The sequence below is a fragment of the Nanorana parkeri genome, unplaced genomic scaffold, assembly GCF_000935625.1.
Source record: "Nanorana parkeri isolate BGI_ZX_2015 unplaced genomic scaffold, ASM93562v1 scaffold275, whole genome shotgun sequence".
In the NCBI taxonomy this organism is placed as follows: domain Eukaryota; kingdom Metazoa; phylum Chordata; class Amphibia; order Anura; family Dicroglossidae; genus Nanorana; species Nanorana parkeri.
The window spans coordinates 1,060,682-1,086,822 of NW_017306543.1; the positions used below are offsets into that span (position 1 = coordinate 1,060,682).

A 26,141-nucleotide genomic window follows, 5' to 3' on the forward strand; every position below is an offset into this window, starting at 1 on the left:
CAATCTGCCTAGCAATGTCCACTCCACCAGACTGCTATCTACCCATTAAGGCATTTTGATATTTTCAAAACTCCTCCCGAGAGCCAGGCCACTGTTTGCATCAGGATTGAGAGCTCTTGAGAGAAGTACTGAGTCAGGGTGCTATGATGTTTTTTGGGGAGCTATGTACAGCACCCTGCCGGCCCCTCCCAGAGAAGATGTCACTAGGTCTAAAAAAATAAGGTATGTAATGAAAACAGAAATTTTACATTTTATGGGCATGTTGATGAGCAGGAGGGACATGGACCAGGGAAGACAAAATATAAACAGATTAAACTTCAGCTTTAAAGTATTATTAAAATAAATATTGTTAAATAACAATTAACATTAACGCTTTAAAAGACAGTTGTACATGCCCTTCTAATAATTTAGTCACAAGGCCAGCTTTAGGACTTTGGTGTGTAATGTTAACATTAAATTCTTTACGTTGTAAACCATAGTGCACATCAGGCATTAGTCTCCACCAGGGTTTCAATGAGCAGTACATTTTACAAACAACTAGAAGAAAATACCCACCTTGTTGTTGTGGATGTTGCAGACTGGCATTTCTCAGGGCTCTGCCCGTGTTTGGATAAAATGTTGTGGATGTGAGTGAATTTTGGTCTGTCATTTCTGTCCTTCTGCCAGCAATCTAACATCAGCTGATGGAGAGCAGGTGGACAGTTCACTGGTGCTGGAAGTCGGAATCCATCTTCTATGGCTTTGATTACCTTTGGTAATAAAACATAAATTACACATTCAAAATTCCCTTTCTCTGTCTCTCCAAACCATACATGCTAATCTCAAATGAAAAAGTGAGCCGAATCAAGAGAACTAAGGGGGTTATTCACAATAGGGTGAGGAGTTTGGAGAAGGCAGGAGAAGTGAACAATCTAGGCCAAAATAGCTAAACTGGAAAGTGAGCTGAATTGGATAATTTTCCAGTTTAGCTATGTTGTCCTAGATTGTTCACTTCTCCTGCCTTCTCCAAACTCTTCACCCTTTTGTGAATAACCCTGTTAATCTTCAAGGGTTCACATTGTGTCTAGTGTGGGCCACACCTACTTAATTCCAGGAAAAAAATTACATTTTGGAAATAAATATTATAGTAAAAATTGCAATTTACGATATTTCGTCCCAGATAAAGGGACCATAAAACATTTCCTTAAGTATTTAGCTGGAAAATGGTGTTAGAAAGTGTAGTTGATCAACTAGAGAACAGCTGGGGTGCATTTGTTTGTTTGTCTTTTTTTGAGCCTTAAACAACTGAGGACTTCAGAGAAGGAACTGCATGCGGCCCATAAAACACCAGTTGCACATGTCTGCTCTGTACTTTATGCATGAAACATTCATATATTTTACTTTCTAATGTATGAAAACATGTTCAGGGTGCTCGTAGGTGTGAAAACCTCTTCTACTATATCCAGGTTCGTGTAGCCAGACCTTGCAATCCACAGACAATATCCATAGCCTTAGACATGCATCTAGATAATATATAATATATGGCAACTCACATCTTGATTAGACATGTCCCAGTAGGGTCTTTCACCATAAGACATGACTTCCCACATTACTATAGCAAAGCTCCATACATCACTGGCAGTACTGTAGCGATTATATTGAATTGCTTCTGGTGCTGTCCATAAAACTGTGCTCTTTCTACCCTGCAACATTCCAAATGCAAAGAGTAATCACTGTTATGGGCAAATAATGGTCAAAACACAAATTAGGAAACACAATCAAAACATAATATTTTAAATTTTAAATTATTTATATTATATTACAATATTCAATACTATCACAAGACATATTGCAGAGTGAATAGTATAGAAAACTTAAACCTGATTGTTTTGCATTACTGCAATTTACATTACCCTCACTGTTCCCTGCTAAATGCACTGAATATTATGGAATGCATATAAATATCAATTAGCCAATAGAATAAGAACTCTTTATAATTCAGGTTCACATAGATCCTTTATCAAATAATGATAACAGATATTAGTAAAAGCAAGTATAAGCTCCGTTTTACCTCAAGTTATAATACTGACTAGCTATACTAAAATATGTAATAAAGTTTTTCTTACATTTGAATTCCGTACCATGGTGGAATACACCGTATCAAGTTTATCATCTTGAATATGTTGAAATCCTGATATTTTGCAGACCAGGTTAGAGTTGACTAGGACTTTGTGTGCAGCAAGGCACTTGTGAATGTAGCTCATCTCTGTCAGGTACTTCATTCCTGAAGCTATACCAGTCAACATACCAACGAGCTGAGCAATGGTGAATTGCCCCTCATGTTTCTAAAGAAAAATGGATACATTACAAAAAAGATGAAAATTCACATCATGTGACCAACAATAATGCAAACATCACAAGATATGTCTAAAATTTTTATGATCAATTTAGGAAACATAGTTTTTAACATTAAGTTTTTATTACTGAACTTTGTTGCCTGGTGCAACTGAATGGACACGGTAGCAAACTCTCTTTAATGCCCATTTACCAACACACTTATACTCCACTTCACTTCACTGCTCTGTTGTGCCACTGGAGACTACTTCTGGCTACAGAGTATGTGACCTCCTCCCATGATGAAATGCTCAGGCCAGTCCCTAGGCCTAAACACAGCCATGTGAGGGAAAGGGTGAAATCATGAACCCTGTGTGAGCTTTAACACCATCTGTCATGAAGCTTACAAAGGGATAGAGGTGAAGTACAAAAACAGAGTGATAGGGGAGTACAGTAAGGTAGGTATAAGTGGGTTAAGGAGTGAGCTTTAAAGAGACTCTCTGGAATGGACAAAGTCACAGAGTATTATAAGTATAACATATAAGTTATTAACATGTTCTAACCAAGCAGTGATAGTTCTTTAAAACAAGCGCTGATTAATGTCTGTATCTATAGACATTATAGAGAAATACATTTTTGAAGTTTGCAACAAGGGCACTGAAATCTTAGTTTTTTTTTTCTTTGATAGTAGATTCTTGGCAGCTCTTTAACCTCCCTGGCGGTATTCCCGAGTCTGGCTCGGGGTGAATTTTCAATGCTAGGAGCGGTAACCCCGAGCCAGACTCGGGGCTGCAGAGAAAACTGACACTCACCTTGTCCCTGCGAGCCCGCGGTGTCTTCTGCTGTACGCGGCTTGAAAATGAAACTAAAAGCCGACATCTGACTTTTAGTTTCGTTTTCGAGCGTCACAGCCGGCGGGAAATTCAAAAGTGAAAAGTTGTAAACATACAATACATGTTTCTAAGCTATAAGAAATAGTGATGGGTAAATTGCCCAGGTTAGATCCCCCAAGGGTTCAGTGACTTTTGCTCAGAATTCAGCTAACCCGAACTGAGCTAAATCCCGTTGAAGCCTAAAGGAGGCAAATGTTATTGTTAAATTCTACCCATTTTTAGGGATAATTGTCAAAGTAATTCCAATTAAAAGGCATAGGAAGCTGGGCGCTGCCATGAGGGACATTTACCAATGCATTTACCAAAGCGAAAAAATATTGCACTTTTTTTTTAATGTGGCTTTGGGGCAACAACTCCACAAAATAGTATGTTTGTTTTTTGTATTTTTTTAACCTCCCTGGCGGTCTGATTATTTCATTCTTTTTTACTTTTTTGTTTCTATTTTTTTTAATTTAATTTTTTTTATTTTTAAATCTCCCGCCGGTTCCGCCTCCCCCCCTGCGACGTGAACACTCGCAAGGGACGGAACCCGGAAGATGGATGCCGGCATCGGCCGGAGGACACAGCGGGGATCGTGGACAAGGTAAGTAACGTGCTGTGTAATCCCGAGTGTGGCTCGGGGTTACCGCTTTTGGTAATGAAAATTAACCCCGAGCCACATTCGGTAATACCACCTGGAAGGTTAAGTAGCTTAGGCAGCATTACAAGCTTTTCATCAAACATTAATAAGTCCACTTTTATTGGCAGATAAAAATTGGCCAGTAGTTTGCTGTGATTGTGCTTGTTCTCGCTGATGACAATTTCTCAAACTTTATTAAGCATTAGCTCAGGGGTAATAGACCTCTTGTATGCCTAAGTTTTGTTCTATCTATGGGGATAGGGTGGTGATTTGAATGTGATAAAATGTGATATAATGTGAGGTGGTTTAGGTGCACCCTGTTATTGAACTCAGGTTTTTTTTTTAACTTTCAAACAATGCAGTGGCATGCTGTGAACAAAAGATGGACAGTAACAAGTGAATGCTCCAGTTTAACATCCAACCTAGAAAAAAAGGCTCCATCAACATAAAATGCATAAAAAACAATTCACCCCCAAATCAATGAAAATCCCAAATATCATCCTCTGAAACAAAAGTCTATACGGTCTATTCACTAACCTGCCGTAGGCAGCCGAGTGACTACCCGGACCGAAGCAAAGTGAGCCGAACGCTGTTTGGCTATTCACTTCAGGCTGGTACGGCTGAAATAAGCCATACACCTGGTGGCTTCGGCTGGCTTTGGGGCAGCCGAACATGCTCAACATGTTCAGCCGACCCGAAGTGCAGAAGGAGTTCGACTCAGCTGATCCAACATCTGGATCGGCTAAGCCGAACCTCCAGCAGTCTACTCGCTGTTGTTCAGCCTATTCTCATAGATGCCGAACAGCAGTGAGTGAATAGCCGAATGCCACCGAGCTGCATTCAGCTCGGCTGTTCTGCTCAGTACCTCTGTGGAACCGAGCAGAATAGAAAAACAGTTAAAAAAGTAGTAAAAAATAAAATAGAAAATGATTGGGCGGAGCTAGCAGTGACAGCTAGCACCACCCAACTATTTTCTATTGGCCGGGCAGTTCTGCTGCAGTCAGAATAAAAATTAAAAAAAAATAAAAATCGTCATAGAGATGCATAGCTAGATTCCTATTGGCTATTTCACTTTGTAATAGCCAATAGCAAACTAGCTGTTGCACCCGCTCTCTGCTGCTGTAAATTACTAGAGGGGACCTGATGGAGAACTTCAGGTCCCCTCTGCTGATTAACAGCAGCAGTGGGTGGGTGCAATAGCTATGCATTCCTATGGTGATTTTTCTTATTTTTTTTTGTTTTTATTCTGACGGCAGTCTCTCCTGGGCTGCTGGGAGCCGCAATCTAATAGCGGGAGACTCCCGGAGCACCCGGGAGAGTTGGGCTGTAAGGAGATCAGTGTTCCTGGTTACCTGGTAACCAGGGATGCTGATCTGTCTGTGCAAGTGGCCTGAGCCAGCCGTGAGATGACTTCAGGAGCTGTACGGGCTATAGTGAACGGGCTCACGGGCTCAGTAGAACCGAAGGGGCCCTGGGGCCGAAGCTTAAGGATCACAGCTCTATAGATTGAGAACTGAGTGATAAAAAACCTCTGAATGCTCAGTTCATGAACCTCTCCCTGCAGAGATTGGTGACTGTCAGTCATTGCTCCCCACAGGGATTCCTCCTCCCCTCTCTGTTCCTCCAGAGCTCATTAGAGGTACAATCAGGGGATGGTGTGGGTATAGCTGGATCTGCCTCTTAAAGGAGAATCATGGGGAAAGTGAAATACACTCATCATCAATTGGAGCTCTCGCTGAGTTTCCGATCCTCTCCCTGCAGGGGTTCCCCCCTCCCCTCTCTATTCCTCCAGTGCTGACTGGAGGGACAGATGGGGAGGGGATGGGAACAGCTGGTTCTGCCTCTAGAGAGTAAAATCAGCTGTCAATCAGGTAGCGGTGTGGATCCCGACAATATTGCTGGGATCCTTCCTGGCTGCAGTGTGGCTCCGTGCTGTCAGCATATAACGGGCAATAGCCCACCCACTATATGCTCAGTTTTTGGTCACAGGAGGACATTTGTAAATGACCCAAAAGAGCACTACGGCCAAAAAGGGTTTAGCCATAGTTTTCTTTTAATGCCTATAGTCTGGACACAGGTGCACTTTAAGTAAATGGTGCTCTTTTTTTGCCCAAATCTACCAGTCCAAAAAACCTCCTACATCTACAGTACAATAAAATGATACATTGATTTATTAATATGAACCTGCCTTTAGGACATTTTACTATAAACATTTAATGCACAAGAGAATGCATTCAGCAGTTAAAAAAAGGAGGAAAAATTAGTGGCTATAAATGTATAGTGGTATAATCATTGTGAATTTAGTAGCATCCTTTTTTGGGGAAAAAACTTCCAGTTAAATCATAGTTATCTACGGATGTCATAATTCATAATATTATAAGAAAAATAACACCCCAGTTACATAATAAATTATTTATAAAACACGGTTTAAGAACTATTGAAATATGCTGTACATATTGTTTCTCAGTACTATTTTAAAATGTTTATTCAGGAGCACTTTAACTTTTTTTTTTTTATAAATTATACTTTGCAAAAACAGTATTTGCTGAAGATCATTATTGTGTTCACAAATAAAACTGGATAAGAAAAACAGGAAGACAATTGGAATTGTAGCCCATGTTTACTAAATAGATTCCTAGTTTAATCTATCTGAGAATACAAAAAACATTCAATTTATTTATAAATAGTCTCCTTTGCATTAATGACTTCATATTGTGCATTAAATATCAGACTTGCCTATTTGATTGATCAACTGATTCGGGTTACTGGGCTTTGTGCATTATCATTGTTCTTTTGGCTGCACTACTACATAAACCCACATGAGATAACTAGCATAGCAGAGGATAGTAGCAGGAGACTTCATAGAATGTAATAAAATGCCACATAACAGACAAGCTCCCAGTCAGCACAACATATTCATAAACCTGCAGAAGCAGTACATAGTTGGAAGCATTTAGACTGATACAAATGTGCTTTTTACACAATCACGCAGCCTGAAGCTTATATGCTTGTTGTCTTGTAAATGCTCTATGTGCTTTGTCATAATCAGCTCACAAAAAACTCTGCTGTTTTACTTTTGTTTTCCCCCTTCCAACCTTTTATTTTCTTTGCACCTCTTATGTTTTTTCCAAGCACAATCTCTCTATTAAGGTCTGTGGTTTTCATGTGCTGCATAAGTGCTGAAGGGGAGGGAATTTTAATTTTCTAGCTTTAAATGGAATAATACAACAAACCAATGCGACACACAAATATTCAGCCTAAAAGCCTCAGGGTTTCAAGTGGACAACTGTCCTTGATGTATTCTACTAAGATAATAGCCAGGGCTTTATAAAGGATGTCAGCCTACACACATTGTTAGCAATGCACGTCTCCAAAGAATTATATTTATGTGATGAAAAATAAAAGCAGCAATACAAACAACAAAATAAAATGTGCTCTTCATCTTATTTTTCCTTTTATCAGTATATGTTTCAAGTTGTAAGGTAAAACAAGCTTGACAGAAAATAGTTTTGCCACGTCCCACTCTTTGTCCAAAGCAAGCAACATGCCTATATTTAATAGCTATGTAAACACACTTTATCAAAATGACATGAAAAGTCACACTTGGCCTGATTTACTAAAGGAGTTGAGAATCTCCATATTTCTGTGAATATCCACTTCAACATTTCTTTTTACATGATTGGATAAATAAACTAGATATTGACACTATCTATTGAGAAAATTCTCAACTTTTTAGTAAATCAGTCTCACTGTTTGACTATAAAAAACCATGTATAATTACTATATATATATATATATATATATATGTATGTATATATATAATTCGTTAGACTCACTGCTAAATAGGAAAATTGGGCTGCATTATTAAAAGAGGTCAGAATCTTTACCAAACAAAAGTGTGAATATTGACTTTAATTATCCAATCACGTGGAAAGTATTTTTGAACAAGATTAAGTATTTACAGGTCTATTCACAAAAGGGTAAAGAGTTTGGAGAAGGCAGGAGAAGTGAACAATCTAGGCCAAAATAGCTGAACTGGAAAGTGAGCATAATTGGAGAATTAACACCCTGGTCTTCAAGTGGTTAAATATACATTGCCCAGCAAAGTATTTATTTAAATGTTTGCCCAAACACAAGTTTCATGTTTCTGAACAGCTGACTTCAACTCTCTCAGCTCAGTTTTCCTGAACTTCTACTTTCCAGTAAAAGATCACAAGAGACAGAGAAGTCTACAGCAACTGTCCATCTACTAGCTTGGAGAAGGGAGGAAGGAGGAGCAGAGAACAGGGAGCAGGGAGCAGGGAGCAGGGAGCAGGCGAGTGGATTGCCTTACTGTGCCTAAGTGTTTGTGGAGCCGTTTTTCAGTATTCAGCGCTGTGGTACTTTGACAGTTATTCAGTCATGCAACGCTGTACTGAAACAAATTTTATACCAATTTTTGGGGACAAATTGAGCTTTCTTTTGCTGATATTTAATCACAATTGGGTTTTTTATTTTTTACTATATAACAAAAAAAGTACCCTAAAATTTGTAAAAAAAACACCTGCTTTTACCGCTCATCAGTTTAGTGTTATCAGTAATTAATGGCACTAGAATTATTGCTCTCACTACAACATTCATGGCGATATGTAACACACAATAGGCGCAATCATCGTTTTCGCACGTTGGCGAACCCGACGCATGTTTGCGTGTGTATTTGGGGGGCGGGGACTATAAAAAATTGTGTTGTTTTACATTTGTTTTTTATTTGTGAATATTTTTTTAGCTTCTATTTTTTTTTTATGTGTTAATTTTTTTAAACTTTTTTTACACCTAACTTTATTGCTATCACATAGGGGACTAAGAAATCCCCAATGTGATAGCCAATTCACATGACCGGTCCTCTTTATGGAGACATCAGGGGTCTATACGACCCCTAATGCTAACATAGGGACCCCCAGAGAAGCTGATAAAAGCAGATATCTGCTTCATCAGCTTCTCACTGGCAGCTGTAACCGAGAGTGACACTGAATGCAGGAAGTGATGTACTGCATTCATCGTGTACTGACCTTCCTTTGATCTCCACTGAGAGCTGCACCAGGCACAGTGGATCTCGGAACTGACAGTGGTGGCGAGGAGGCGGTGGCGACGGAGGTATGGGGGGCGCACACCCCGCAGCTCCTGCATGCAATCGGGCAAAAGGTGGTTAATTGAGCAGGATTCATTATTTAAAAAAGTTTGAGAGTTTGATACTACTTTAAAGTGAATACAAATTTGACTTTCTCATAACTAGATAACTAAAGTGAATATTCACACAAGTTTATGAGTGACCTCCTTTAGCAAATCAGCCTCAATATGGCACAAGCAACTATGCTGCAACCATGTTCTCCAGGTTAGGTGGTTATGAAAATGTAATTGGGGACATTTCTCTTTAATTCCTGTCTGAGAAACACAAAAGGAAATAAGAGGAACTCTCTTCAAAGTGAGAGAAAATCTCTTCATAGACAGTTGTCACTTCCCCTTTATTACTGTTTCAGTGACAACTGTAAAGTGGTGTAAATCTCCCCAGAGGAGAAACAGACAGTGAAAATAACCTAACCAAATGCTTTAACAGTTTATCCCAAAAAAAGTGTATACACTGTGAGAATATCTGCAATAAATTCCACGTCAAAAAGGCAAATAAATCTAGAAAAGCATTATGCATTGTCACATTTATTGCTCCTGCAACACTAATAGGTCTATATACAATTGTAGATGAATTGGGAATCCCTCAAAATAAGTAAACTGTGACTTTGAGATGCACAATATTATGGAGCATTAAATGTTAAAGTTTATGTTAACCCTAAGATAACAAATACATGTATGTGTACTGTATATGTACTAATACAAATTAATAATGCTGTGCATGTAATTTTCTCTTCATGTCCTATAAAATACCCGATGATCCATCACTAGCATCATCAAACGTTGCTATAAAACATATTATTATTATATTGGTCTTTTATTTTGGAAAACAATTATATGTAACAGATAAATGTGCATTTTTCTGCCAATTACAAGAATCAGGTGGTTGGAGAATCCCAGCCAAAGTGTAATCTCAGTGATATTTGTAATCAATTGCCATAAGAGTTCCCAGAACTACAAGCCACCAATAGGTAATTCTTACTGCTGATATCTATTCCAAAATACAATATCAGTTTGGGTGGACTGACCCTTTAATGTGCTTAAGTAAAGCACAGATATTTAAATTTAAGAATTACATACCCTTATAAAGGAATCCAGAACGCCATTACCCATATATTCCATTATAGTCATCATTGTATTACCTGTAAAATAGTGAAAGCTGTATGATTATTACACATTTCAACATATATGTAAGACATAACTGCTGCCTGGATTAAAATACAAGGACAAATCAGTATATTGATTTCCCAATGAAAATGTTAATGTTGGAATCTGTCAATTATGGGATTTGCGGAATATGCTGAACATTACCAGTTTATCTAAGTCCCAGCAGGATCTGCTTAACAATAGAAGGCTGTAAGGAAAGTTTTGTTAATATCTGACCCTCAAAGGTCAGAACGGGGCTTTAAACAGGTTTGGCCAAGACTTGTCCAAACCTGTTTAACCTCCCTGGCGGTATGTCAGGAATTTTGTACCAAAAGCGGTACAATTTTTTGCATGGAAAAATGTTGTTTATATTGTAGGCCTGTAATTCTTAGTAAATCTTAGGAATAACTCACCTAAATCTGTCCAAACAAGAGTCCAGTAGACATCCCAGGTATGATAAAGTTTGAAACACAAAATTAAAAAATTATAATATAATAAATTATAAATAATTATAAGAAATTATAATATAATACATAATTATAAAAAATTATAATATAATTTAAAAAATGGTCCAGTAAATGGGAATTCTGGGGGCTCAGCCTGATCCGTACCACAGTCAATAGAGTACCAAGTTCGCACATCACTGAGCTTGGTCGCAGAATCGTCGCTGTTTTAGGTCAAAAGCGGTTTTAGACCAGGTAGAAAACAGCGATAGTAAATTAGAACTACTTGCAGAATTGAGTGATAGCGATTCGTTGGGAAATTCCTCAACAGACACTGAAAGTGAGGACAGCGAGGATTCTGCGACCGAGCTCAGTGATGTGCGAACTTGGTACTTTATTTACTGTGGTACGGATCAGGCAACGACCCCAGAATTCCCATTTACTGGACCATTTTTTTAATTATTTTATTATAATTTTTTATAATTATTTATTATATTATAATTTCTTATAATTGTGAAAAAGTGTCAGGCAGGGCACTGGACAAAGCTCTAGGGACAAAATTGAAGTGAAATAGTTTGATACATAAGTGTAATCATAGCAGATTACATTGTATTGTGTGTATTCTGTGTACATTGCAACTTTTCACTTTTGAATTTCCCGCCGGCTGTGACGCCCGAAAACGAAACTAAAAGTCAGATGCCGGCTTTTAGTTTCATTTTCGGGCCGCGTACAGCAGAGGACGCCGCGGGCTCGCAGGGACAAGGTGAGTGTCACTTTTCTCTGCAGCCCCTAGTCTGGCTCGGGGTTACCGCTCCTAGCATTGAAAATTCACCCCGAGCCAGACTCGGGATTACCGCCAGGGAGGTTAAAGACCCATTCTGCAGGTAATTAACTAATCTATATATATATTTATTTACACCAGGGAATAGCAATTATGATACAATGTGACCCTGCAAGCTCTGTATAGAGTCACAATAGGCCTGTAAGGGCCACATGATGAGAGTACTTTCATTACAGCTTTAAGTACTGTTCTTGGAGCTATTACATATCGGAAGAAGGTGGTGTGCAGAGAGTAGGATCCAACACTCATGGAAGCATCAGCTTATTATTAACTTTGTAGGTCTTCAATTAAAAAAACACAAAACCAGAACCATCAAGTCAAAATTGTATTGGATACACATGTATACGTTTTATAGTATTCATTAAAGGGTAAACATTTATAAGTGTAACCTGGTGACAGGGTCTTTGTAAACATTGCAGCCTGCTACCACTAATTTGGCAAATTGTTATAATCAATACATAAAATAAAAAACTAAATCTAATCAATGATTGATAATAGTGGAAAACTGCACAATATAAATATTGTATGTACATGAATTTAAAACATTGGATGAGATGCATGGCTAGTTGACTGGATAAGCTAATGGACACTCTAACATTTTTTTCACCTCTAGTAATGACTCCTTCTAGGCGTATGATGTTGGGATGGTCAAACTGTCCCATTATGCTAGCCTCTGCCAGAAATGAGCGCTTCTGTTTCTCTGAGCAGCCAGCTCGGAGGGTCTGTATGGCAACTGGAAGCTCCCTCTTGCTTGGAAGTTTCAAGCAACCCTTGCAAATTTCACCATATTCCCCTGAAATACAAAAGAGGTTTAAAAAATGGTATATAATATCAAGCCACCTGTAACTTTAAAAGAGCAAACCAGATAACTAGTGTCTGCTTTGTTTCTGGATGCATTATTTGGAAGACAAAATATTGTGGCGGTAGTAAGAGCATCAGAGAAAAGAGGTGAGTGCTGGAAGCCTGCCAAAGCGAGGAGTAAGGTATTATTACAGCTTATTCCTGTTTCACTATACTTAACTAGCATTTTACTCTTAGAGAGCACTAGAAAGGTATTTTTTTAATTGGCAGAGTTTAGTTTTAACTTTTCAGCATAAGGGATACTGCAATTCATAATATAACAAGCAATCAATACAAATTATGCATTCCTAACAATCTAGAAACCATGTGGAAATAAACTATCTTGTTTTAGAGAGTTTGTAATATGTTGCCTTTACATTCACCTTAAATAAAATATTATTTTCATGTTGAGGTTATTTACAAGTAGCATAAAAATTTAAAATCTTTCAGAACGCTGTGAAAGTATATAAAACACAATGTTCTGCTACACAATTCACTGATGAACAAAAAGAGTGTACATTATCTTTGTTGGTAATTTAAGAATTTTCATTTCATGAAAATAAGGCAACTATATTTGTATTATTAACCGCCTTTGTTGTATTAGAAGTTGCTTATTGTCCAGAATATTTAAAAATATCAACATTTACATTCTAACAGTGACAAAGACTGTATTAACATTATTCTTTTTCATATTGCTTGCTATTAATATTATTCCATATTGTTTATATGTTCTAGGTGCCTATCAAGCTGAAACATTTCTGCTGTCATGGAAACTAAAATATGGCAGTTGCTTACAGTAGACTATTTCAATATTTAATATTTTGATCACTGTACTTCAAGGTTGTGGATCAATTGTTTAACTATCAGAACATTTACTTCCAATGGTGGCAACTGGCTAAATTAACTACTATATTACAAATGACTTATAACTTCTGAATGGCAATCATGAGGAAACATTCCTGCTGTCATAAAAAGTAAAGTGTGGCAATGCCATTAATGAAATTTTAGACTCAATATCACAATGGCCTAATGTATATAGTACTGTACATTCTAATCAGTGCTTTGGTTCTCCATTATACTATTTATAATGTGTGGGTAAAATAAAAAAAATCATATTCAGTACATCTCTACAATACATGCACATTGTTCTATGGTTTGTCTCTTGCTTGCAAATGCTGCAAGTACAGAAAAATACCTGCTGATATGCGTGAAATTGAGGGCCTGTTCACACCAGATGCAGTGCGTTCCGGCCCGATTCTGGCCAGAACGCACTGCCTCGCATTGCGGCCGGCTACCTTTTTTTGTGGGGCAGGAGGGGGCGTGGCGGTCCATTGAAGTGAATAACACCGTAGCCACAACCTCCGGCCACAATGCGATCAGCCACATGGGATCGCAACGCACATTATGCCTGCGGTCCGGTCCCGTGCGATCAAAATAGTGCTTGCTGCATTTTGATCGCACCGGACCAGACTGCAGGCATGTGTTTTTCATTTATGTTTTTTTCCTTTGTAATGTGACTTAGTAGTAGTGTGAAAACAACATGTTTTATATGTGTGTTTTACAACAACAGTTTTACAGAATATTTTGTACAAATGATTCCATCACTAATCTTCAAAAAGTTTGCATTACTATTCACTAAGTATAAGTTACACATATACAGTATATGTATCTCGCTGGGAAAATATGACTTTATTTCATATAAGTTATTGAATTTTGTTTTAGGGTATTTAAATTACATCTGACATTTATTTAAAAAGACACAATTTAGGAAACATTTGCAGATTACGTTTTCATAGTACAGGTATTCATCAAAAACTAACTTAATCAGAGATACATAATTAAATGTAATTAGCATCTTAATCCTAATAAAATATGTGCAGTATATACTCTTTGTGTAATGCCAATTTAATTAATGCTGTATAATTAAAGAAGTGTGTGAAAGTACAATCTACTAAATAGCAATGATTACAATTAAGATGTTATTGATTGCCAGAGCTAATTAGTAGCTTAGGTTGTAATAATTCAGTGTACTAGTAAAAATGATAGAACATAAAGCATGGCATAAGCACTGATTGTATTACACATACACTAAGCAAACAGCACTTGTAGCAGAATATGTTGATTAATGAAGTAGACTGATTAACTTGAAATAAAACTTAAAGGAAGAAGGCTGATTAATTATGTACCTTACAATTGTGTATTACATCCTCATTAATTACCAAGGTTGGTTCGAATAATGGTCAGATCTCCTAAAATGCATATAGTGGAATCTTATGTCGAAATAGTTGTTTTTGTTTCGATTTTTTACACTGCTGGGGCCTGCTTCTTATTTTTATCCACAAAGGATGGAAGCAGCTGTGCTATTTTTTAATATACAATTAAGACAAAGCATCTCTTCCTATCCAAAATGAATAAAAATGTTCACAGGGTTAAGCATTAATGATCAAACCTATGAATATGGTTTTCTGAAAAAAGAAAAGATTTAACACTTCTATGTAATAATTAAAACTAATTGCCCTTCATAAGCAATGGAAATGGGGGGTGGGAGGGGGTCCTTGTCATGTTCTTTACATTGCTTGGCCTTCACAGCAGAAGCCTGACCATTTTCATCAATAGTTCTCTTAGAGCAGGGGTGCCCATTAGGTCGATCGTGATTTACCAGTCGTTCGCAAAGCGAACACTGGTAGATCGCGATTGGCTGTGTCCTCCCCTGGTGCTCATGTGGCTGCCGGCTGAATGTGTCAGACGCCACAGAAGGGAAGGGCGGGACACCTCTCGCCTTGTGCAACGTCGGCCACATTTGACCACACGAGCACCGCGGGAGGACTGGACGCCGGCGCATAAGAGGAGACCTGGGAAGCTGCTGCAGTGGATGTAAGAAAAGACAGACAGGGGAGAGACAGAGAAAGCAGAGAAAGTGAAAGTTGAGACAGCAGAGAGAGAAGAGACAGCAGAGAAAGTGAGAGAAAAGACAGCAGATAGAAACAGGGGAGAGAGCGAGGAGAGAGAGCGTGAGGAGAGAGAGAAGAGACAGACAAGAAAAAGGGCCAGTTCACACCATAAAGTCTGCGCTCCAGAGTGTTTGGCCTCTAAAACGCACTGGAACACAAGCCGGCCGGCTCCCTGCATTCAGTGGCAGAAAGGGGTGTGGGGCTGTATCAAAGTCAATGGCACCGCACCCATGCCCTACGCCCGCAGTGCAATTGCCCATACCCAGAAGAGAGCTGAGCAGTTACTGCCACCAGACTGAGGTTTGGGTCAGTATATCTTTTTTTTATTTTACACCCTAGGCTAAAATAAGCACTTAACCCTTGCACAGCAGGTGTAGCCACACTGCAAGGATTACGTTTTTAACTGCCTGGAGTTCTTTTTTAACCTCTTGAGCAACTTGGGCAAGTCTGGTAAGTATAGGCTTTTAAGTTGTTAAAACAAGCTTGTTTCTATTTTTCAGCAATGAGCTTGTTTTTATTTTATGCTGTTTTTTTGCAGCAGACATGGGGCTTTTTTTGTAAAAGTAATTCGTGCAGTTGTAAAACATCTAATCTCTTTTATGTAACTTGTTAGGTGTTCCCAGGAAGAAGCCCAAGAGCCCAGGACTGTAATAAATGTTGTCATAGTGGCAAGCAGGAGAACTTTAAGGAACATCCATTACCCCAATTTTCTCAGAATGTGAACCTGGAAGCGCTCAGCTCCGTACATTTTCGGTTTAGAGCTATCAAAATCCTGCTTGCAAAGCTGGGTAAACAGCTGATTGAACACATGTCTGTGGCTAGTTTGTCTGGAGCAGAAGGTATGGTAAAAATTAAGGGTCTACTAGACCCCTGATGTCTCCATAAAGAGTACCTGTTACAATGTTATTGCATAGGGGGCTTGTTAGCCACCTTGTGATAGCAATACAGTTAAGTAAAAGTGAAAGTAAAGTGTAAAAAAATGTAACTATCCTGTGGTCCTTCTTGGAACAGAGGCTGTTGTTGTATTCTTCTACGATCACCAATACAGTAACAAGACTACTTTTATTTTAAATGTACGCTTATTGGACTTTATATTAATTTTCCAATGAGAAAGGGGGAATAGGAATCTTTTGCTCTCTCTAGTTGCAGTGGAAAATGTCCAGCTAGTGTAACGTTACAGTAAAGAAGTTGTAATGTATATATATTAAGCACATATCTTCCAAGGGTCTGATCATTTCAGGGGGCAACCTGGCATGCTTTTTTATCTTAACCACCTCCCGCCGAATATAGCAAAACGGCTGGACGGGAGCCTTCTAGATGCAGGTGGTCATCTTAAAACGTCCTTTGTGCCCATGCACGAGCGGGAAACTGTCAAAATTTTAAACAGCCAGCGATGGCTGTTTACATACAAGCAGTTCGGCGTCTGTAGAGATGCCCGATCGCTTGTATGAAGTATGTTCGTGCACCCCCCTCTTACCTCCGCCGCTGCTGCGATCCGGGGCTCCCTGTGCTCCGTGCAGGCCCGGGAACAGCATCGTGGTTCTGTGCAAGGAGAATGGAGGGAGCTCAGTACACGATCTCCCTCTTATCTCCCCCCATTCTGTGAATGCAGAAGTGACGTTTATTACATAACTTCCGCATTCAGCTGTCTCTGTAGCCGGAGAGAAGCTGGTTAAGCAGATCTCTATTTCATCAGCTTTCTTGAGGGTCCCTAGATAACATTACGGATTTTATAGACCCCTGATGTCTCCATAAAGAGGACCTGTCACTGTAATTTGATATCAGATAGGGGGCTTCTTAAGCCCCTATGTGATAATAGTAAAGTTAAGTGTAAAAAAAAAAAGTAAAAAAAAGAAAGTCACAAAAAATCAAAGTCACACGAAAAAACCACAAGATTTTTTTTTTAAAGTCCCCCATCCCCACATACACATGCAAACATGCGTTGGGTGCTCCTGCGTGAAAAACGATGATTGCGCCCATTACGCCGCACATGTTACATATCATCACAAACGTCAGAGTGAGATCATTTTAGGGCCATCAATCATTGTTAACACTAAATTGATGAGTGGTAAAAGCTTTTAAAGCATCGCCTATGGCTAATTTTGGGTGTGGTAGCTTTATGCGATTCCGTGGGCATGAACAATTTTAAAGCTTGACATGTTTGATGTCAATATTTATCCGACAAGACCCCATCTTTTATATTTTACCAAAAAATTGGATAATAATACATGTTTCATAACATAATCAATATATTGTAAAGCGCTGCACAAACTGTTGGCGCTATATAAATCCTACATAATAGTAGTAATAATAATAAAAAAGGGGACAGTTTTTTTTCCTTTTTGGTACTTTTTTTCGTTATATAGTAAAAACAAACACCACCAAAAGAAAGCGCTATGTGTCCCCAAACAATTTTATAAAATTAATTTCAGTACAGCGTTGCATTACTTAATAAATGTCAGCCAAAGTACTGCAGTACTGAATACTGAAAAATGGCCTGGCCAAAAAGGGGGTGTAAACACCCCAGTCATCACCTCAGTCACCAAGAGGTTAAATAGGTTCAAAGTCAGACCATTTACCACTGACTTCTACCCTAAGACATAATCAAACACCATCGGTTCAGAGCAAAATTTCTGCAGGGTGATCATCATGTAACAAAATGTCTGGCATTAAGACTGGGTTCACACCTGGGCGTATTTTTTCTGCTCATTTTTCAGCTCGTTTTTTTCATGTTTTTTAGCACGTTTTTCCGTTCAGTAAAACACGTGTTTCACTGGTGGTATGATTTGTTTTTTTCCTTATTTTCTCTATTTTAAAATTTTCTTTCACTTTCAAACTTCCCGCCGGCTCAGCCCCCCTGTGACGCGGCCGCTCGCAAGGGACGGAACCCGTAAGTCGGCAGCCGCCGGAGGACACAGCGGGGATCACGGACAAGGGAAGACCTGTGCGCTATATTCCCGAGTTTGGCTCAGGGTTACCGCTTTGTTAACCCCGATCCACACTCGGGAATACCAATGGAAATTTGTGGAAAAACACCCCAAAGAAGCTACTGTACTTCTTTGGGCGTAGGGCGTTTTTCGGCGCGTTCCTACGCGCTGAAATACGCCCAGGTGGGAACCATGCCCATAGGAAAGTATGGGATTTCACTTGCTGGGCGTTTTACAGCGTGTCGATCAGTGCTGTAAAATGCCCAGCTGTGAACCAGGCCTAAAAGCCCACATGCCACATCACCTTGCAGATGCATAATACTTGCAAAGAATCACAGTTAAAGTGTAGGATAAACGAAGAGCATAAGTTAAAAAATATGAAGATTATTTTGGTAGCACAATTAAAAGTGAGAACTAGAACTATGCATAAAGGAAACCATTCTGCTGTGATTAATTACAGAGCCACAATAAATCCCTTTAGCATGAATACAAATATACTTAGATAAATCCCAGAGCTACAGCTCTGCAAGTATCCTAGACCGAGGTGTATCAAGCACAGTAATTATCACTGTTGAAACCCAGTAGGGGAACACCTCAGACATGCTGTGCATGTTTCCCATTCCGTTTAGTGGACTAAACATCTGAAAAGTACTTAAGTATTTTAGTGCAAGATTAGCTGCTCTTTTTCCTGTCTACACGTAGCCTCCAACAGGATTGCACATCCTCCAACATGATCTATTCCATGGGTTTTTTAATATTACGGGCCTGAACTTTTATTCACTTTGTAATTTTTTTTACCAAGGCTTTGTTAAAGGCAGACTGTGACTAAGAAATAGCACGACACACGAAGCATGCTTTGAGGCTCTGTCTGACTTATACCTTGAACTAAGCCCTCTGATAAGGCATGAATAACTGCTGTCAAGACTCATTGGGGGACAATAAAATCACAGTCATTGCATCTGCTAATGTGCCACAGTTTGAAATTCTGTAGTTGAAATGTGACAGGTTTATCAAAATGTCCCATTTCAAAACATGTTTTGTATAGCTGGGGGCCCATAGTTTTGAGGGGACTATGAAAAAATATGGCAGACTTACTACTTTGTCAAATTATGAGGAAGAAAGTGTGGCAGAAATGCTATAGTAAGTCCATATACCTTACTGGATATCCCAGAGATAACTCGTGCTTCTAATGACTGAGGATGGCGCCGCTCCAAACATAGTAACAATTACATAATGTAACCAGAACTACAGCCCAGAGATTCACGTCTGCAAATCCATTTTATTAAAAGATGTCATAAAGACAAGCGCTTTCGGGGCCGCGCAGGTCCCCTTCATCAGGCTCATTACATTGCACAACAAAGTTTTTGCTTCTTGAACAGTGTTGGATGTTCCTTATAGATGTGTGGCTGCTGATCATGAAAATCACATCCCAATTTGACCATCACATATCGTTTCATTTAAATTTTCAGTTGTGTCATGTTTTTTCTTATATTTGTGTCCAAAAATGTTTGTTTCTGTAACAGACCTATGAACAATGTTTTGTCCAGTTTTAGCATGTCCAGGCATGAAATCAGGCCAGGTTGGATGCTGTCCTGTGGAAGTATGTAGCCTGGGCATGCCCGGGCAGGCCGGAGCCAGCTTGACACTGTCTCAGCAGGCTATAAAAGTGGCTTGCATACACAGATGCTGCTAATTGGATTAATATAGACCTTGTGTACGTATTATTTCAGAATATAGCATTGCCACAGTAGCACTGTAACAAGTAAGTTAGATGTTATAGACGTTTTACAGGACGCTTGGTGTCGGTCGATATGTCTCATCAATGTCGTAACAGCCGCGATCCATTCTGCTATATTTGTGGAGAATATACGCTTGTTCATCAGAGACGCTCAATGACTGCTCTTGTGAAGAAAGCATATCATCGGTACTTCAGCTGTAAAATTGGTGATCAAAACAAGGAATGGGTGCCTCACATTTGTTGTGCGACATGTGCTGTATGTCCGAGAGCTTGGCTCAAAACTCGAAAGACACTCGAAAGACAATGCTGTTTGTTGTCCCGATGATATGGCGAGAACGGAAAGACCATGTGATGGACTGTTACTTCTATTTGACTTTGTGTCTGGTTTCTCTGCCAAAAACAAGAAGTCACTTAATTAAAGATTAAAGAATACCCTAATCTGCTTTCAGCACTGAGACCCATGCCACATGATGACAGTTTTCCAATTCTGAAACCACCAGAGGAATGGACCTTAGACGAACCAGATGAAGAAACTGCAATGCAGGGAACTGGCAGTGACATTTTATGGATTTTGAACCATGCTCCTCAGGCGAACCACATCTCATAACACAGTCAGAATTAAATGATCTGGTCAGAGATTTGGGTCTGTCAAAAGCAAAAGCCAAATTGCTGGGTTCGAGACTGCAGGAATGGTGTTTGCTGTCACCAGGTATGAAAATTTCTGTCTCTTTATTGATTCGTCAATGATAAGCCTCAAAGCTGTTCTGTTACACAATGGCAACGATCACCCTTCAATACCTGTTGGCTATGCAGCAGACATGAAAGAAACCTATGAGAACATGGAAATGTTGCTGAAGCACATCCAGTACAGCAAATACAACTGGAATATCTGTGGAGGTCTGAAAGGTTTCACTAGGACATTGCTACAATGGAAAAACAATATCAGGGCAACTGGAAACCATCAATGTGGTTGCTGACTACTGTTGCACACTGCAACATAATGCACCGGACAGTGAATACAAACGAAAATCAGGAGCAAAACACCTTTAATTATGTTGAACTTAATAGCGTATTAGAAACATAAACACAATTAAAGACATTATTGTCGGTAAACAGTTAACTGTCTATTTCTCGGAGTCCCTACGTGATGCAGCAAAACCAAAACTATATTTGTGCATGCCCACCAGGTACCCATCACAATAAGCAAAACCTTTTCAGGAAGCAAAACGTTTCACAAAAATTGTTGTGCAGAGTTATTGACCCTCCAACGCCCGCCATTGCCGCTGCCGCGATCCCAGGCTCCCTGTGCTCCCTGTGCTCCATGCAGACCCTGGGACTGGCACTGTGGCTCTGTGCAGGGAGATCAGAGGGAGATCAGTACATGATCTCCCTCTAATCCCCCTCCGGTGTTTTGAGTGTGAAAGTGATGTTTAATACATCACATCCGCATTCAGCTGTCACTCTGGTGAAGCAGATCTCTGTTTAATCAGCTTCTTTGGGGGTCCCTAGGTGACATTAGAGGTCTTAGAGACCCCTGATGTCTCCATAAAGAGGATCTGTTACTGTAATTTGATATCAGATAGGGGGATTCTTAGCAATAAAGTTAAATGTAAAAAAAAAAAGTGTAAAAAAAAAGTCACACAAAAATTCCCTCACCCCCACACATGTAAACATGTGTCAGGTGCGCCTATGTGCAAAAATGATGATTGTGCCCATTACACCGCACATGTTACATATTATCGTGAACATCGGAGTATAATAAATAATTTTAGGGTGATCAATCACTGTTAACACTAGATTGATGAGCGGTAATAGCATTTAAAGCATCGTCTATGGCCAATTTTGGGTGTTTGTAGTTTTTTGCGATTTCATGGATGTGCACAATTTTAAAGCTTGACATGTATGGTGTCTATTTACCCAATGTGAATCTGTCTTTTATATTTTACCAACAAATTGGATAATAATAATTGTTTCCTAACATAATAAAGGGAAAACAGTGTTTTTTTTATTTTCTATACTTTTTTCGTAATATTGCACAAAATAAAAAACCCCAGTATTGATTAAATACCACCAAAAGAAAGCTCTATCTGTCCCCAAAAATTGTATAAAATTAATTTCAGTACAGAGTTGCATGATTCAATAAATGTCAGTCAAAGTACTGCAGTGGTGAATTCCGAAAAATCCCCTGGCCAGGAAGGGGGTGTAAACACTCTGGTCTTCAAGTGGTTAAGAAGTAATTTTAAGATAATTGAAAACGTTTAAAAAGTGGATCACATCACTTCCTAATTATGTGAAAGATCACGTGTTAACTCTACCATAATCTGGTTCACAACACAGAAAAACACAACACTTAAAACAGACAGGCATTCACAAAACAAAAAGCGGGGCGGCACTAACAAATGTTCAGTTACAAAAGGTAGAACATGATCTGCAAATGATTTGCACACAATATCATGGTGTCACATTTGTCACATAATGTCCCTTGTTGAGTTCTTTAAAGAATTAACAAGACTTTTTTTTAAAAAATAGCTTGCAAGTATAAAGAAAAAGTGCTTAGAGATTACAATACATACTTGCAATGGTTTTTAGTACCTCTGATCTGACGGCTGTTCTGATTTGGACTGAAAACTGCCTGCTAATGTTAAAACTATCCTGATCCTTATTGCCTACCTTAAATATCTATTGGCCATAGAGGCACCCAAACATAGTGATGGACCAATATGAATATATGGGGAAGGGAGGGCAGGACAGAACTATCACATTTAGCACAACCTGTTGCTGTCAGAGGCTTAACTGATCAGAATGTCCCACCATTTAGTCAGAGAAGGGGGAATAAAAGCTGGTATAAGTGTGTGTAGGCAACTCTAGGTGCAGTACTTTCAGCACAGCTGAAAGTGATACCATGCTTTACACCTAAAAAAAGTTTAGAGCGCCACCTGCTGGCTAAATAAAAGTTTACATAATAATAAAATGCAATACTTTATACATACTTGACTAAAAATATATATTGTTTAAATGTAATTTTGTTTTAGTCCTGACTATGATTAAGAAATAAACAAAATCAGCTGAAACAGAAATAACAACCCATGTACAAGCTGAGATAAATGCCAGAAGCAATGAGAGTGAATCATAGCATAGAGAATGATCAGGGCAAATATTGACATAAAGGCACAGCAAAAAGCCGTAAGGGTGATGAGGCCACAGACATGACTGAGCAAGCCTCATCTTCCTTTCAACTAACTTTAAAAAGATAAAGCAAGTACATACATAGAAACTGCATACTGTACATAGCCACAGAATGAATATACCAGTAACAAAGCCTCCTGTGGTTATATAAGACAAACGGATGGCAGTGGGAGTTTGAAAAGAAAGAAATGTCCTTTTTGGTCACTTGTTTATACACCATATCATTATTGAAAGGGTACTCCCACAAAATAGTATATGTGCCAAAGGATTAGTAATTCTGTCAATCCACTTTTGTAATTTAACACTTCTAGCAGACAGCATAGCCGGGGTGGGGGGTAACAATACTTTTGTTGTTAAGTGTTAGGGAATATAGTGGTGTCACCCTTGTACCTGAAACATCAACACCTTGATGAGTCATAAACTTTGCTCACTTTGTTGTCTCATACACACAACATGTTCCATGTCAGCATATATGTATACAACAAGTCCAAGGGGTTGATTTACTAACGTTATAAACACACCACGAACATGTATACACCTCTGTAGTGTGTTCCCTCCCAGAATGATCTATGGGTGAAATCTAAACACCTTTGTAGTGTGTACACACCCAGCAGGTGTGTTGTGCAAAGCCCTGCATGAATTGCAAGGTGATGTTGTGTAAATTAGCTCTATGTTATGTTGCTTGCGTTGATAAATGCAGAAATATAAATGCATGAGCTAACCATTTTTGTCTAAACTGTGAAGCAGCATTATATATGCATCATGTGCATGATTTTTCCATATATGGCATTAGTGGAAATATGCTTTTAGAGACTTTTTGGTTGATAAATAAGTTTTGCTGTGTGAAAATCACACGCACCTGGTGCGTGCGTGTGTTTAGGTTAGTAAATCACCCCCCAAATGTCTCAAACGGCTGCCCCTATCTCTCCCAGTCTTAAAGTTCCTGTGCATAGCATGACAGAGGCTAATATCAGTACAGATGATATTGCAGTTGTATGCACAAATGCAAATATTTTTTGATGGAATACACAACTGCAATAAATTCTGTCTACTGAAGTTTTTAGCTTTATCATGCTCTTTTATTTTGTCCACACTTTCTATGTGTATCCATTTCTGACAGGTCTGCATTTAAAGTGCATACATTTGAGATACTTTTGTAATCAAGTGCACTGGAATAAAAAAAGCAAAATAACTTTTCTAGCTCCATTCACTTGTGTAATGCCTATATATATATATATATATACCTGTTAGATGGCAAATATATATATATTGTCGGTAGCCATAGTATCTGTTTTTGTTCCTGTTGGTCTAACCTATGCCTTGTACAGATGCATTGCCTAAGATTAGTCCCTTATCTACCTTTGTTCTTATAGACTAATTCATCTGAACGGCATCTCTAACTTGATTATTCCCACATTTTCTTGTCTCTTCTGACCACTGGATTCCTGAATTGTTCAATAATCAATGAATGTATGCTGTCTCCTGGGCCATTATTTAGCAAAAGGGCTCTTAGGTCAGCACATAAAGAAGCACCAAAACAAAACACTCGAGTTAGATATTTTCTATGCACTGTAAAATAAAAGCAAATAAAAAAGGGCAAGATAAATAAGGAGCTGATATTTAGTTAACACTGCTAACATTACATTCTTGTTTTATTTGTCACTGATGAATAGTTCACCCAGTTGCTGGGCCATGCAATCTTTGGTGACTTTGCAATGCATGTATGTATGTAAATTCTGCTTTTGGAGCAAATGTTGTTATTAATGTAACCTCACTGCACACATACCATATGCTGAATGTGAGATGCTTTGGAACATTGCATTACAAACACTACAGGCAGGAACACATCTGTAGTTTATATAAAACAGCAACACAACTTCTGTTGGCAGTAGTGGTGCCTTTGTGCCCTTGTTTCTGAGTCTCACTGGGTCCTTAGTATACATCCATACATTGCTATAGAGGGGAAGCTTTTTGGACTTTGTTTTTATGCCTGTGGTGCCCCCCATGACCCTCTTTTCATTTATTATCTATTATTTATTTGTCTTATTTTAACACACATTCTCTTGCCTCCTCATTTACTGACTTGACTACCCACTGGAGCTTTGTCATGGTTGATACAGTTACATCATTTGACATGGCTTTTCTTTATATCATGCCTTCAACTAGGTTCAGTATATAAAAGACTATCCATTTGTGATATACTGTACCATGTTGCAATTGCACGTTACAAGAATTCCAAGCAGTGATCTATGTGACTATTAATCCCAGGTGTTGACTCTCAATGACCTGGATTTGTGCTTTGTTTTTGCAAAGACTACATGATTAGATGCCCAACATGGGAGATTCTTCATGGAGATTATGGTTGTATATCTTTATTTCCTTGGATAGATGGACGGATGGATGCCCCCCAGCATGGGATTGTATCACACCATGATATTTATTTGTAAACAGCATTACGGAGTTCAGAAACCAGATTACTTGATTTTAACCTGATTTTGTCATTTCAAACAAGGAGTTGTTGCCCCACAATTGCAGACAATGGGATAAGATTTACCAACAATGACCAAATTACACATCTTTCACTTGGCATGATCATTTTGCACCACTGGATTTAATGTCTTACCATCATAATACTATCAATATTGTCAATACTATTACAAATCACTTTATGCATCTTCCTGTAAGGAAGGTTATTTATAAACTGGACTATCATATCAACAATGGTTGAGTAGAAATTACTGTAGATATTTGGAGATTTTATTAGTTATCTCTATATTATTTGGTTGATACATAAGGTCGTGCTCATAAGTTTACATACCCTGGCTGAATTTATGATTTCCTGGTCATTTTTCAGAGAATATGAATGATAACACGAAAACCTTTCTGTCACTCATGGGTAGTGTTCGACTGAAGCCATTTATTATCAATCAACTGTGTTTACTCTTTTCCAATCATAATGACAACAGAAACTACCAAAATGACCCTGATCCAGTGACCCAGTGCTGCATTGACGTCATGGGGAAAGCAAAATAATTGTCAAAGGACCTGTGGGAAAAGGTAGTTGAACTGTATAGAACAGGA

General features: G+C 38.7%; 1 protein-coding gene across 1 annotated transcript in view; it reads right to left on the minus strand.

Annotated features, from left to right (window-relative positions):
- Positions 1–26,141, minus strand: part of EPHA10 (EPH receptor A10) — a 500,244-nt gene that overhangs the window by 15,311 nt on the left and 458,792 nt on the right. The window contains exons 11-15 of the mRNA XM_018557240.1: positions 12,026–12,211; positions 10,069–10,130; positions 2,121–2,324; positions 1,533–1,682; positions 556–749 (exon numbers count right to left, since the gene is read on the minus strand). Of these exons, the coding sequence (XP_018412742.1) occupies positions 556–749; positions 1,533–1,682; positions 2,121–2,324; positions 10,069–10,130; positions 12,026–12,211 (796 nt within the window). The remainder of the gene's footprint in view (positions 1–555; positions 750–1,532; positions 1,683–2,120; positions 2,325–10,068; positions 10,131–12,025; positions 12,212–26,141) is intronic.